Here is a 16,263-nt window from a genome sequence, read left to right as displayed (position 1 = left end):
GTGGAGCTACCTCTTCTGCCGTATGCTCTCAGGCCACCCTTGGGCAAGGTGTAGCACCTGATAGCCTCCCTATCTTGGTAACGGCTGGAACGGTAGCAGGGTGTCAGTATTTATTACTTGTCAGTATTCGGTGTCAGTATTCAGAGTAGCGGATGAATGTGAGTCGGTAATAAACTCAACGTCAACGTTGCCTGGAAATGACGGCAAGCGGATGAATCCATGAGGATCAACGGATGGCGCAATCAACCAAACATGGTACTGCTAAGTGCGTTAGTTCTGGGGGCCTGACGTACCTTATTAGCCCCTTTGTGTTGTCATGAGTAAACACAAGTCGAATCTCGGCAAACGAAGTGTAGTGATACACACGAGTCACTGTAATTTTACCTGTGGACAAGCAGGTATTAATTTATCGTCAATCATTGACTGTTTGAAATCAGGGACTTGGAATGTAAGAGGGCTGAATGAACCTAGAAGCTGGAGTGTGTGATGCAAGAAGGTGAAAAGTGGCACTAACTAAGTTGGACCTGGGTATCGGTATTAGGAGTTTCCAAAGCTTTCTGGTCTATTTTTTATCTTCGCTTCGAAGTACTGTCATAATTATTACTACAATACAAGTCCTAAACACATCTAAAGCATATATGTCACAGTGGACTGTCACCACATATGTTGGTTGAGTGAGAAAAATTGTTAAAGTAGCGTTAATGCCTTTATGACCTTCAAGTACGCTTTAGGTATAACTAGGACTTAAATTGTAATGAAAGATGGATTGTTTTGTAACCACCACACAAGATACTTCCCACCTACAAAGTTCTACCATGCGGACATTTATGTTGCTGCCGAACTTGTGAACAAAAAATAGCTACATGTCCTTGCTGCAGAAAACGTATTTCGAAAAGTATCATCGTTTATCGTATTAAATAAAATTGCATCATAATCTTGATTAATGGAAACAACCAGAACGACTTCGCTCTGCGAAATCGTTAGAAAAAACGATTTCAAACCTTCTACAAAACAATGTATGTAGATATAAAACCCAAGTCCATAACCTACACAGAATTAAATTGCTAAATCTGAAATAAATTACTTCCTTCGACAGCTACGCTGTCGTGACGTCACACACTTTTTATCTGAAGTGCAACTTCTGGGCTAGCTTTGGTGGCAGGCTTTTGGACTAGCTTTTGGGTTAGCTTTTAGGCTAACACTTAAGGGTTCTAGGACGCATCAACCTACTACTCTTCGGTTCAAAGGTTAATACAGAGGCAACGATGGCAATTATGTTGTCTTTGTTTTGCCGTATCCAGGCTTAGATCCGGTGGTTGAAAATATGATTAAGTGGACGAAAAGACAAGGAAGTCAATCTTCACAGTGGCGTAGCCAGAAAAAAAATTTGGGGGGGTGCCAAATATTTGATGAATTGAAGAGAACGACAAAGTGTTTGATTTAAGACATAGCCACCTGATGTGCAGTGGCGTATCCTGGTGGGTTAAGCAAGGGAAGCAATAAAACTGGCGGGGGGTGAGAGCGTGCCGAAGGCACGCGTATTCTAGGGGGGTCCGGGGGCTTGTTCCCCCGGAAAATTTTTGCAAAATTACACTCAAATAATGGTTTATAGCGCTCTCTGGAAACACTTTCAGGGTAATATTTGTATGAAATTTATAGGCAGATAAACAGCTATTAACTTATTAAAGGTAGCTGTTACACACGAACGGGCAAAAACTGCGACTAAAATTAGAGAACACAAAAAACTCAGCTACACAAAAACCCAACAGAGTAAGCGATTCTGAAATTGCTTTCACAGATTAGTTAAAAGAAGCGTAAATCGGGTAAACTTTGCTCGATTTACGATTTGCAAAATTTATTGGTGTCCTGTGTGTCTAAAACAAGTCCTGGGTGGTGTAGCCAGATGTCTTGGAAAACGATACAAATTTATACAAATTATATTATATTTTCAACAAAAGGTTCAACTTCGGAATCCAAACTTTGAAAATTTGGGGGGGCCATGGCCCCTTTCGCCCCCCCTCCCCCCCTGGCTACGCCTATCTTCATGCTCGCTTTTAAGCCCAATTGATGTCGAATCTGCGCCGTTTCTGGTGGTACCAGTGTTCTCACCAGTCGGATATATGCAGCCGACGTACCAGGCTGCTAATGCCAGTTTTGTCGATGTATATAGGCTATATGCCTGAGAGATGCAGTTCATGTTTATTTCAATATTGCAGCTGCAGGCGTATGAGTCACTGAGTCAGCTATATCAAACTCGTCTTTTTACATGTTTTCCAAAATCTTCTGAAGACCCCACTAATTGCAAAACAGGTTACGTCGATATCCACATAGTGATTTCATTTACTCGATGTAATTCATCACATGTTGCTTAGGTGCCTTTTTAGTCCCATACTTCACTTTTCTACTGCTATGTGGGATTCCGCTGTTTTTCTTGGAGCTTTCGTTTGGACAATTTGGCGCACTTGGACCGCTGGCTATTTGGAGAATTGCTCCATTATTTAAAGGTTTGTTTAGCCACTTATTGCCAACTACAAGATTAATTAACAATTAACATTGATTGCAACTGGAGCTATTACTTTTAAAAAAAAAAAATGATCTAATTAAAAAACTACAGAGTCTAAAATGCTAAAACTAAACTCATGTGCAGGAACAGTTTGAAAACTACTGTTTTCATCATCAGTCCTGCAAGTCTAAATGAACGTTCGCTAATGAGTTTTAGTACTTATAACTTGAGATTTTTGGTCAGATTGACCAGGCATTCCTGTTGCTCTTAAAACTAATGTAACTCACATTTTTTCTGAATGTAGAAGACAAGCATTTTTGTCCCACTCATGATTACGTCATGTGGTTGACGTTTCAGATTAAGCAGATAGGAAGGCATGGCAGCCAATCTTCATGTCTACCTCCAATCGTGTCACCAAGCGTCTTTTCAAAACCACAATTGCATGTTCTCGAGCTGCGTCTGATCCTCACTCTTTCGAGTGTGCTCTCAGCCGACACTTGCTTGTTGATGGCCAGATAAGCTTTAAGAGGATTAAATAGTATATAAGCTTTGGTATGATGCCAGGATTGGGTCAACCTTGGTCTAACCCAGTTCTCTCTTCGGTACCCGGACATTTTGCCGAAAGACATTTTGCCGAAAGACATTTTGCCGAAACCCATTTTGCCGAAACCCATTTTGCCGAAAGACATTTTGCCGAATGGACATTTTGCCGAAACACATTTTGCCGAAAGGACTAATTGCCGACAGGACTAAATGCCGAATGGACAAATTGCCGAAATTATACAAATGCATTATAATGTATTATCATAACCTAATAACACATAAATGCAGAGGTGGGCAAAGTTACTTTCAAAAGTAACTGAGTTACATTTACAGTTACTTGGCCAAAATAGTAACTGAGTTACATTTACAGTTACCGATTTCAAAAATGTAACTAGTTACAGTTACTAGTTACAGTTACTAGTTACAGTTACTAGTTACAGTTACTAGTTACAGTTACTAGTTACAGTTACTAGTTACAGTTACTAGTTACAGTTACTAGTTACAGTTACTAGTTACAGTTACTAGTTACAGTTACTAGTTACAGTTACTAGTTACAGTTACTAGTTACAGTTACTAGTTACAGTTACTAGTTACAGTTACTAGTTACAGTTACTAGTTACAGTTACTAGTTACAGTTACTAGTTACAGTTACTAGTTACAGTTACTAGTTACAGTTACTAGTTACAGTTACTAGTTACAGTTACTAGTTACAGTTACTAGTTACAGTTACTAGTTACAGTTACTAGTTACAGTTACTAGTTACAGTTACTAGTTACAGTTACTAGTTACAGTTACTAGTTACAGTTACTAGTTACAGTTACTAGTTACAGTTACTAGTTACAGTTACTAGTTACAGTTACTAGTTACAGTTACTAGTTACAGTTACTAGTTACAGTTACTAGTTACAGTTACTAGTTACAGTTACTAGTTACAGTTACTAGTTACAGTTACTAGTTACAGTTACTAGTTACAGTTACTAGTTACAGTTACTAGTTACAGTTACTAGTTACAGTTACTAGTTACAGTTACTAGTTACAGTTACTAGTTACAGTTACTAGTTACAGTTACTAGTTACAGTTACTAGTTACAGTTACTAGTTACAGTTACTAGTTACAGTTACTAGTTACAGTTACTAGTTACAGTTACTAGTTACAGTTACTAGTTACAGTTACTAGTTACAGTTACTAGTTACAGTTACTAGTTACAGTTACTAGTTACAGTTACTAGTTACAGTTACTAGTTACAGTTACTAGTTACAGTTACTAGTTACAGTTACTAGTTACAGTTACTAGTTACAGTTACTAGTTACAGTTACTAGTTACAGTTACTAGTTACAGTTACTAGTTACAGTTACTAGTTACAGTTACTAGTTACAGTTACTAGTTACAGTTACTAGTTACAGTTACTAGTTACAGTTACTAGTTACAGTTACTAGTTACAGTTACTAGTTACAGTTACTAGTTACAGTTACTAGTTACAGTTACTCATAAATCTCAACATAAACGCTGTAATCCAAATTTAAACAAACAATTATTTGCGGGAGGCGCATCCATTCTCCTCAACATTTATTAGATGTATCACGCACCCTGTGGTGCAAATTCTTTTCTAGTTACGCAGTTGCCTTTTCCTAATGTAGTTTGTTTTCCGTCTGTCTGTTTTCCACACTATTGCTTATAATCGTTGCGTGTTTCTTGATGCTTATAGTCAGTTAGTTATAGTTGCTTTCAAAACGTTTAAATATATTGGTACAAAAAAGAAAACTCTCTCCCGAAACTATATTCTCTTTAAATGCTCGAAACAAAGGAAATAATTTGTTTTCTCTGCTATGACTCGAAGTTACTTAGACATCGACTTCCAATTTTGAATTGAGAAAACAATGATGTAATAAGGTTGCGAACAGTGAACGTAACACCGAGACTCCGGGTCCTAAATACTCCAAAAATACGACTCCTGTACACCTCTGGCAGCTATACGACAAGCATGAACTGAGCTATCAAGTGTCGCCAAACACTTTTGCTAAACATTGCATAAAAAGTCACATACTGATCAATCACCAAAAGCAATTAATTTAACCAAATCAGTTCTCAAAAAGCGCTAAAAAAAAGCCAAATTGCCAAACCATAAATATGAAGCCAAACGTCTTAAAAAATCGCCAGATTTCTGGATTTTGGCGATGAATTTGTCAATATGGCAATTCTGCTCCATAAGATCACAAAACAAGAGCGCCGCGCATGAACAGTGCTGCTCCGATACAGCTGCGAGAAGAATGCATTATTGAGCAACGCGCAGCAAACACGCATAAAGCATGACACAAACATGTGCAGAGTAATGGACGGCAATTAGAAACATAAATTTCAATACAAAAGTAACTTGTAACTGTAAAAAAAAAACAAAAAAACTTGTAACTGTAACTGTTGAAAAAGTGCTAAAATAGGAACTAGTTACCGCGTTTCGTTTCTTTTGGAAAATAGTAACGAAGTTACCGTTACAGTTACTCAAAAAGTAACTAGTTACAGTAACTAGTTACTTTTGTAACTAGTTACTGCCCACCTCTGCATAAATGTCATTCACAAACAGATTTCACTCACAAATTATGTGCGACAGCGCGTAAGTATCCGACAGAAGTGTTATATAAGCAAACGTCTAATACTGATTTCCAAAACCTGTGGAGACTGCATACATACTTATAGATGGGACTTGGTGTCACTTAAACTAATACTGATTTCCAAAACTGTGGGGACTGTATATAAAGCAATTTTTAGGCAAACAACAGTAGCAAAGTAATTACTACTTCAAAGCCACTGCTTGCATGGTAACGAGACTTGGTGTCACTTCACAATAATTATCAGTTCAAAGGCACTGCTTGCATAGCAATGAGACTTGCGACTTGGTGTCACTTCAAAATAATTACCAGCTCAAAGGCACTGCTTGCATAGTAACGAGACTTGGTGTTGCTTCAAAGTAATTTTTAAGCAAACAAGAGTAGCAAAATAATTCTATTTCAAAAGCACTGCTTGCATAGTAACGAGACTTTGTGTCACTTCAAAGTAATTTTTTTCCAAATTGTTTCGGCAATTTGTCCATTCGGCAATTAGTCCTTTCGGCAATTAGTCCGTTCGGCAATTAGTCCTTTCGGCAATTTGTCCATTCGGCAAAATGTCTTTCGGCATAATGTCCTTTCGGCAAAATGTCTTTCGGCAAAATGGGTTTCGGCAAAATGTCTTTCGGCAAAATGTCTTTCGGCAAAATGTCCGCGCACGCTGTCTTCATCCTCTTTTTCGTCGTTTACGACTCTCGGTTACTCTATATGTCATCTTTCTCCACATCTCTCGATCCCACGCAGCCTCTAGTCAAATCAAGTGTGGAAGTTCCGTGACCTTGTTTGCCTGACAGATCCATCTGTGCTCGCAAGACCACAACGTGTCCCATGTGGTGGAGGATATAGACGGTCCACATTTCAGGCCGACGTATGTCAGTGATGCAAATTCCCCATTAAGTCCGAAAGCATCAGGGAAAAGCCAAGAAAGAAAATCCTCACCAACGTTCTGACATTTTTGTGTTATAAAAAAACGTTTGGTTTTTTCCCTTTTAATGAATCTATTCGACCATCATACTAAAACATTTTTTATAACTTGTGCTGTTTATCTGCTAAAATTTGTGTGCGTCGTCGAATGCGATGTATCTTGCATGGATAGAGTATTTTATCATGAGAAGATGGTTGAGCTGTCTAACAAAGTTGTGTTTTTTTCCAGGGGTTGGTCATTGTATGCTGATTATATCCTTCATCGTTTGTATCTACTATAACGTCATCATTGCCTACAGCCTTCATTTCATCTTCAGCTCCCTAACTTGGGTCTTACCCTGGTCAAATTGCAATAATTGGTGGAATGAATACACCTGTCGAGACTCCAATAAAAGTAAGTCTTGTGCTTACAAAAACACAGCAAAACAAATTCAGCTTCTGTTGCATGAAAGTAATCGTCCATTAAGATCTTAGTGAGTCTACTCAACGGGTGGATTTTTCAAAACTGCTTGAGGGACCATAACTTCCAAAATAGTTATTTGCAAGAAGGAGTGAATAAAACAAAACAGCTTTTTTGACGCAACAAAACTCCAGACTAACTTTGGGATCTGAGGCATTTCCCTCAAAATTGTGATCACTTTGTGCTTGTCTAAAAAAAATTGCATTTTTCTCAATTCCGTCAGGCAGCAATTATTTGCTGTCTACTGAGTGGAAAGAGAAGATCTTTGCTCAAGTAATAGTGCATATATTTTTCTGTAGATTTAGAAAGATAAAATTCACTCTAAAATTCCTCAAAAAAGTCTGAAAATGCTCATCAAACTTTAGCACTACTGTCGCGCCATTTCATTGTGTACGAGAAACTCGTATTGTTAAGACATAATCACATTGCCTATTCACTTACTGTGTCGTTATCGCAATGCTAACCTTGGTACCGGTATTTGGTGAAGTCAGTTCCTGAACTGTTTATTGCGCACTTTTGAAAGTTGATTGCAAAATTTTTACTTTTCAAGTTTGTCGTTTCGTTTGGGTTCTTTTTCGTTTTTTTTACGTCTATGCAATGTTTTCCATCTCTTTGTTCTTACGATTTTTTTCTTGCGATTTAACGTTCTTAGTGTGTTTTTACTATCTTTTTTACGGCGTTTTAGCTGTGTCATTTTGCTTATTGACTTCTTATGTGTATTGCGGCCCTCTGGTTATTTTACAAGTGTTCACTTGGTACTCAGAGCAATTTGAGTTTGAGACCTTTAACGTAACACTACGATTTACTATAATTACGAACCGACTTTGACTTGAACCGTCGCTTGCCAACGACCAGTTTGGGTGGAAGTGGTTCTAACTGCTAATTCATATTGTTGTTATTAGTATTACCAGCAGAAACTAAGCGAGTTCACTTGTGCTGTGTACTCACTACTCGGCACATAGTCTAGTTCCACCGAGCGATATTAGTTTGGATAACGCATCACCAGAAGAAGTGTTCCAAAGCAAGAGGAACAAAACAGCTTAAACTCTCAAACTCAAATGTGGAAAGGAAAAATGAGCTCTCAAAAAGTCTAAATAACATAACCGTCTAGACCCCGTTCTCAACGCTACCGGGCTTCACTATAACCTAGCGCTGCTTGGCCTTTGATCCACTGATGTTCTTTCGTAACCTGACAGTTCATCGGCAATAAACATTAACGCAACAAAGTTTGACAGGTCCAATTGTTGTCGGAAGCGGCTTGATCTGAAATATAAACGAAAAAGTGTTTCAATCAATGCCTTTGTTCCATCGAGCTGGTTTGGACGATGGTGATATCAGTTGTGTGACGCACAACATAGGATTTGTTTGCATGCTGCAAAAGTATGGAGCAGTAGCAAGTACTGTATGTAAACAACGTGGCGGTAAAAGTAGCGATATTGTTTCTTATGTAGTATGAGCGGCTGTGTTTGTTAGACTCAAACGTGTTTCCATTCACCACTGACAAAGAAAAGTTAAAAAATATTGCCTTTTTACAGTAGCCTATTAAGTCAGTTACGGATCCAGATGGGTGGGCACTTATTCACGTATTACCACAAAAAACAATAAAATATTCAATTTTCCTTTAAAAAAAAGTTAAATGACTTGACAAACTCTTCAAATCGGCATGGTGAGTAGGAAAGCAATAAGTTGAACTAAGGAGGTCTACAATTTGCTTTATGCGCATGAGCGATACTCTTTCAAATGAGATGAAATAAAACGCATTGTTCTCAGATGTCAACATCACCACACCTCCAGTGTGGACAGGAATAACCTGCGGGAAAGGTGAAGGTTGGTTTGACCACAAGGGAACCACAGTAGTCAACTTCACCAGCCTAAACAACTTCTCGTACATTGAAAGAAATGATTGGATAAATGAAACCAGGATCAACGGAAGCTGCAAGAAGTTTACAACGGCCTCTCAAGAATACTTCAGGTTTTGTGCTTGATTTTGTTTCCAGTAAAAACTAATAAACATGTTATTTTCAAGATTCTCTGATTCCCCAGCCTCAAAGACTTCAACAATCAGAAACTTCACTCTGTCAATCTCGGTGACCGTGCCCGTGTCAGTGATTCAAAGCCTCTACAAGTATGCGAAACTACCAGGATTAAGCAACTCGTTGGCCTAAGTTGTTGAACAAACAGCAACCTCATGCGGATTCCACTTGAAATGTTTGAGTTTATAACAGAGAAGACTTGTTCGTGGCATCATAGTTCAATCCATAGACTCTTAAGTTTAATATTTATGTCCACCTAACCCAAAGCAGATTATTCAGGCTATTTATTTATTTATTTTTAATTTGCTTCAAAAAGCATTCCATCTTTAATAATTAATCATAGGAATGGCTACTATATATGAAGTTGTGTTAGATGTAATTTTTCTTGTTGCATTTTTTTTTGAAAATTTACAAGAAAAACAGATGATCAAAACACAAGAAATAATTCACTATCAACCATTGGGAAATGTTCGAAACTAATCAAAATTACTTTCTAAATAGTTTTTTTCTTCATTAGTCGAAGAGTTCTTGCTTTGACTGACAGCATAGATGAGACCGGATCCATTCAATGGGAGCTGGTGGGTTGCCTCATGCTCGGATGGATCGTCGTATTCTTCTGTTTGTTCAAAGGCGTCAAGTGGTCAGGAAAGGTTCGTAAACTCTTCCACTGTACATTGCACGATGCGACTGAATAGTGTGGCACTCACTCACAGTCTCACAGAAGCCGATAACCGCAGCTATTTCACAAAGTATCGTGGTAAAACAAATCGTTATCAGCCATAAGCTCGTACTGCTTTACTTCGGTGGACTTGACCTTCAAACAACCTTGACACAGCGATGAGTGTTTGCATCTCTTTGGCGACACCTAGCGAGCAAAGATTGATTGATGAGTTTGCTTTATCAGATCGTGAACTGAATTAATATCCCAACCCGAATGGAAAAGTACAGCTTTTGCACGTGCTTGTTTTCTAACTGCGATATCAACACATTCCTTGAAGGAGTTTCTATGAACTTGCAAAAAGAGAGCTGAAATTCTCCTTTAATATTTCTACCTGTCGTTGACTTGACGTTTGCGCTTTCTTAAAGCAAGAAAAGTCACAAAACTGCGATTGTTGAACGTCATCTTCCAAATCTGGTAGTAATCTGGGGCACGGCTTCCCAAACTTTGGGTTGCGATCACAATACGGGGTTGCAAATTTTAGGGTTATCAAATAAAAAAGGGCCTAGAGTGGGTAGTGTACGCTGCAAACTGCCCGTTTAGGGGGTCGCATAGCCAGTTATGTTCCTAAATGAGGTCGCACAATAAAAAAATTTCGGAAGCCTTGGCCTTGGGTAAACAACAGAAGAATAATTTAAGTATCAAGCAATTGCCTCCTGTCGCCGTGTACTATCGTCAACTACTAAAACTTACATTCAACACGAATAGTTTCTGTCGTTGTTTAGTTTTCAGTTTCCAGCTGTGCACTTTCTGGAATGTGCACTCACTGGTGGGAACTCCCGGGTTTGCACAGATGCTTATTGTAACAGAGTGGCCCTACTGCCAGCTTTCAGATTATAACTCATTTGTATCAACAATTTGAAAATTTGCACCTTTCATCTTTCATAATTAATCGATTTTTACTCAATCCTCCTCAAGTCCTTAGACCAATGAAAAGTTGCATGATTGGATAAACGTTATTTGTTAAGAAGATGTAGGCATGGTTGTAGATATTCCTTGTATTTAACCCTGCCATCAACTTTTTATTGCGCCAATGTTTCATTTGTTATGTGCAAGTTTAAAACCGAGCTCACTCCAACATGACGTCATACTTAGAATGCACATTTCTGTAGTAGCGATGTTCCGCGTTTGATTCCTTTACAAACTACTTTGTTATGGTTTTGTTGCAAGATATTTCAGAGTATTCCAAAAATGTAAAGTAAAATCAGTAGGAAGAATACTACCCCCTTGAAAGGTTGAATTAAAAACCTTTCCCAAATTTTTTTTGACTTTGCCTCGAAATTAAATGATGTGCTTATTTTATCTATGTGTTCCCCTTGAAATAAACCTATAGTTTATACTGATAGACACGCCACGTGTGGTCGCCACTGAGTGAACTCGCTTCACGGTTAACAACCTGTTATTTGTGCTTACAGGTCGTGTATTTCACTGCCACATTTCCTTATTTGGTGCTTATCATTCTCCTTATCAGAGGGGTCATGGAAGAGGGAGCTTCTTCGGGAATTTCCTATTACTTTACCCCCAATGCGACGAAACTTCAAGATATAAGGGTGAGCTGAATCATCACAAACCGCTATTCTTCATTTTTTGGAGTTTTTCACATTTCTTAACATTTTACTAAAAGACAATATAGCCTACCAAATTTTACGAAACTGTTTTTCATTCAAACCTAACATCAATATTTTCATCAAGCTGTGGCGGATTTCAACGTAACATACGAAACTGTTGGTCGCCCAAAATAGGCCTACCAGCTGCTTCAGTCACTTTGTTGCCACTTCCTCGTTAATTAAATTTTTTTTAAAAGTGGTCAGTTTTCAAGCCTCAAATTCACCTAACGATAGCGCAAAGTAGATAGCTCAACTTTATTCAATATTTTAAACCTAACATTTAACACGGCGCTTGCTACACTTCCAAGTTTCTTATCTGTCGCTTCGTGGTATTCGCTGTCGGTATCGAGATGCATGGGAAATTTGATTGTGCCTCCTTGTTTAGCTGCTCAGACGCGATAAAGTTGTTTGTTGGATCCTTGCCTCCACTTGCTGTTGATACCACTACGCACACCGCAAAACTTATGATTTAATTGGTTTATTTTGTTTTATTTCTGACAATCACAGCAAAGAATTAACACATAGCAAAGGTCCAGACAAAAGTAGGATTATTTAAAAAAAGGGGCGATTACTTTAAACCCGTATCAACTTAAAGTCAATCGGGGATCCGCGTAAAGCAGATACAAAAGCATCAAAAATTTAAGAAAAATGTGAACACTATAATATAAACGACGACCTTTTAGAGTACATGTTAATTGTATGAGTACATGCATAAAAATGAGACAAAGTCCAATTATTTGAAATTCTTCTGTTGCATTTTTCCAATTTGAAATTCTTATGTTGCATATCGCGCGATTTCGGGTATTGAACCCTCTTCAGTACAACTTTTATCAACAGCATATGCAACACCTTCACCTTCATTCACTTTCACCTTCACCTTCATTTCACCGAAATCGCGCGATATGCAACATAAGAATTTCAAATTGGAAAAATGCAACAGAAGAATTTCAAATAATTGGACTTTGTCTCACTTTTATACATGTACTCATACAATTAACATGTACTCTAAAAGGTCGACGTTTATATTGTAGTGTTCACATTTTTCTTAAAAGTAGGATTGTAGGTAAAAGAATGACACAGCATTTTATTGTCCAGGTGTGGTCAGACGCTGCTGTACAAATCTTCTATTCGCTCGGGGCGGCCTGGGGCGTCCTTCTCTCATATTCGTCGCTCAACAAGTTTCACAACAATGTCTTCAGGTACACGCTGGTACTGATGTAAACACTTCCACTAAAAACCAACCACAAAATGTGTTTGAGTGCAGATTCTTCACTTGTTACTTTTATATTCCAGGGACGCTTTGTCAATATGTTGTGTAAACTGCGCTACCAGTGTGTTGTCCGGATTTGTGGTCTTTTCAGTGTTGGGTGTGCTCGCCCATGAAACTGGCCGAGACATTGAAGACGTTGTGGATGAAGGTGAGGGGGATCAAAAATCTTTTAATTAAACCGAAAACTCGTTTTGTTTCCTCTCATCAGATATTTACCTTTTTACGGACGTGGTCAGTAGCGTCGGCAGAGGAGTCCAGGAGGTACTTTTGCACCAGGGCCAGGAATGATTATAGAAGCTCGTAACAAGCTCGTTTCAAGGGACCCAACAACGAAGAAGCCATTGCTTCTTCTGTGGGTATAGTGCTTTTTTCTGGAAAGAGTCTGGATTTAGAGCCATAAAGATTTTATTGGTATTGGGCCCAAATTATCCTCTTAACGGCCCTGGATGTGGTCAATGGTCTGCACTCGCAATCTCGAGTTGGAAGTGACGCTTCGAAGATCAAATCGCTTCTTGGCAAGTTAAAATATACGAGAGAACTTTAAGCTTTCAATTTTGGTTATAGAGTTTTTGGATTGGAAGTTTTGAATATTCATTCAATCTAAGGATAGGCTACACTACTGTGCACTGTATAACGTATTTCCTCAACAAATTATAGTCTTCAGTACATTCTCCTTTACGTTGAACTTCAGAAACTAAAGCCGTTTTAAAGCATAATCTTAAAAGCATTGCCACATCTATTGGTTGGAATAGATGAATTTTTTTAGTTGCAGAAAATTTAATGCCATAGACACTGCTATTCCAAAGATTTCAAATGGAGCTCCGTATAATTATATTTGCGCACTCTGACAGTGTAGAGATATTTGCATGCTCATGTTTGTTATGATTAAAGAGTAATGCATTTTCTCTGTTCGGTTGGTTGCAGGTGCTGGATTGGCGTTCGTGGCCTACCCTGCTGCTGTCGCCAGCTTCCCGTGCGCCCCATTGTGGGCTTTCCTCTTCTTCTTCATGCTGTTGAATCTTGGTTTGGACAGTCAGGTACAAGGCAAAATCTATTTGACTTTCAGTAATATGGGACCGAGAAACAGCTTGAAGCAAAAAATCTACAAGTTTTTAAAAAAACTTCCAAGTGAATATCAATAATACAAATTACAGTAACACAAAAATGAGAGCAAATATTAAATTAGTAATCAATCAGATATTTTCATATACTCTGAGTCCTTATTAAGTTTCATGGTAGACCCAAATACATATTGATTGGCTTTAATTAAACCTATTGTTCGCTGCAAATCCAGCTTTAGCTGCAATTAACGACAAACGTCTTGGCTTTGATCAGCACAGTGCGATGTTATTAAAGTAACAACTGCTTTGTAATTTATTTCGCTTCTTTTTAACTCTGTTTCTCGGTTCATCTTTGTTCACGTATTATCATGCTTCATTATTATCTTGACATTTTCAGTATCAGCAGGTACGTGGTCTTATATTGTTATTTAGATGTTAAATATATCTTGCATTGCGTTATTCTGGCTGCTGAAGTTGCCCTTGTTAGTTTTCAAAAAAGTTACTTTTTAATTGTCACAGAATAGCAGGTTTTATGCATTTTGATTCAGCAAGTGAAAAATTACAGAAAATTATTTTTGAAATTGGGCAAAGTTTGTTGCAAGGCTCCTTCATAGACTCGTATGCAGTGACTCACACTGCAGAATGGTGTGCATCATTTGTACATCTTTTTACTTCAGTGTTGATTAGAGAAGTAGCCTACATTTGGTTGAAAATTAAAAAGCGAAAATTATGCCTTTTTATTTGAATAAATTTGAAGTTAAAATATTTCAATTTTGATATTTGTTGTAAGAATGCTATAAGAATGTGTTTCAGGAAAAGCTAGAACTTTCATCTTTTTAAATTTTCCATGCAGGTACCATTATGCAATTCAAATTTACCGCTGACTAAGATATTTTGCCATAAAAAAACATGGCTTTTTACCAAACAATGTCGCTACAAGTTTGTAATATCCCAGCAACTGCTTTGAATGTGTCTTCACTCATCGAAGATGGTTTCAGGAATGCCGTTATCTCGATGTTGTACAAACGTTTACAAACACAATTTAATATTCATATGTGTTTGTGAACAGGAAATGATTTGCAATTGCATCAGCAATGATTATACTCTGTTAGTTTGCTACCATTACCAAAACCAGAACCACCCGACCTTCTAAAAAACTAAGCAAAAAATCTTCGTAAAAGCAAGAACGTTCTAAAAGCGTTGAAACAACATAAAAATAAAATCTTGTTCTTTGAGCCTCAATGCGGACAATTTTTTTCTTCCTTAATTTGTCAACACTTAACCAAGACCTAATGATAATCGTGCCATATTTTAAACTGATTGTCCATCTTTAGCTTCATGCACGTTATAACATCCGCGTTTCGTCGCTTCTACCTTTTTCTAGATCTCTGTTATGTTTGTTATATATCGTTTTTTTGTTGTGATGGTCAGAAACAAACACAAACTGAACTGGAGTAATGGCATTGATGTAGCGCCACATTTGCAATGCAAAGTATGCTCTTATTGGGCGCTGTAGCTTACATGGCGATATTGACAAAACAACTGGCAGCAATAACTGGGAAGCTGCGGTTTCCTTACCGCGTCGTACCTGAAAGGTAAGTTGGAACGTAAAGTTCTAGAAGGCTTATAATGTACAAGCAAAGCGCCAAATCACGAAAACCTTTATGTACCAATAGCACAGACACCTTAAAACTAGTATTTGCTCGGTATATTTAGAACTTGGGTCCGTTCTTCCAAAAATGTGGTATTAACTTAATTATCCATAAAACCTTGTTTTGGTGTTTGTTACAGGGTTTTGAGGGGCAAGGATTCCATTTTAATGTACTGTACTTCAATTGCTTTACTGGATAATAACTTTAATTTCCTCATCTTGATTCTTTCAAAGCTGAGGCTGGCGAGTCAATCGTTGTTTGCTACATGCGGCAACCGCAGACTTGGATTCTTGATATTATAATTTCTTTTCAAGTTCTTAATAAATTTCAAAAATCTTGATATTACAATGTTCAAAATCAAATTATCTTCTTGGATAAGGATAAAACATATTTTCAAAAACGTTTTACAGTGGTGTGCACAAAACAATCTGATGGGCATGATAAGGTTTAGACCAGGGGTGACGAACCTTTTTGCGGTCGCGGGACATTTGTCAATTACACATGAGTTATCGGGCCACACAACTTTTTAATCGTAACCAACTATGAAACCTTTTAGAAGCGACTCAAGATACTATTCATGAAAAGTAACAAACGGCAGATGAAAGTAATAAAACCCACACAGTTGAAATTATCTAACGCAGAATCGAAACATACAACAGTAAAAATAAAAACAAATCAACTTGAGCAAAAAGGATAGAGCAGCAGTACTTGCACTGAAGACAGTTTAATTTTCTAAGTTTAATTTTCCAGTTTAAGCGTTTGCTTTCATATGAGTATGATTTCTTCTTTTTTTGGCTCTATCCTTTTTGCTCAATTTGACGAAATGTTTCGACCATCATGCTCCAAAACAACAAATCAGTTAATGAAATTTCTTTTTCAAACAACAAACAAAA

At 37.7% G+C, this 16,263-nt stretch overlaps 1 protein-coding gene across 3 annotated transcripts in view; it reads left to right on the top strand.

Annotated features, from left to right (window-relative positions):
- The window catches only part of LOC145779223 (sodium- and chloride-dependent neutral and basic amino acid transporter B(0+)-like), a 35,951-nt gene that overhangs the window by 6,582 nt on the left and 13,106 nt on the right, over nucleotides 1-16,263 (top strand). For all 3 annotated transcript variants that reach the window (XM_082590758.1, XM_082590759.1, XM_082590760.1), the window contains 8 exons: nucleotides 2,373-2,504; nucleotides 6,799-6,963; nucleotides 8,800-9,001; nucleotides 9,580-9,712; nucleotides 11,196-11,330; nucleotides 12,483-12,586; nucleotides 12,681-12,805; nucleotides 13,582-13,694. In XM_082590758.1, coding sequence (XP_082446884.1) covers nucleotides 2,373-2,504; nucleotides 6,799-6,963; nucleotides 8,800-9,001; nucleotides 9,580-9,712; nucleotides 11,196-11,330; nucleotides 12,483-12,586; nucleotides 12,681-12,805; nucleotides 13,582-13,694 — 1,109 coding nt within the window. The remainder of the gene's footprint in view (nucleotides 1-2,372; nucleotides 2,505-6,798; nucleotides 6,964-8,799; nucleotides 9,002-9,579; nucleotides 9,713-11,195; nucleotides 11,331-12,482; nucleotides 12,587-12,680; nucleotides 12,806-13,581; nucleotides 13,695-16,263) is intronic.

The sequence above is a fragment of the Aplidium turbinatum genome, chromosome 11 (genome assembly GCF_918807975.1).
Source record: "Aplidium turbinatum chromosome 11, kaAplTurb1.1, whole genome shotgun sequence".
NCBI classification, from domain to species: Eukaryota; Metazoa; Chordata; class Ascidiacea; order Aplousobranchia; family Polyclinidae; genus Aplidium; species Aplidium turbinatum.
This window is presented reverse-complemented; position numbering and strand designations above follow the sequence as displayed.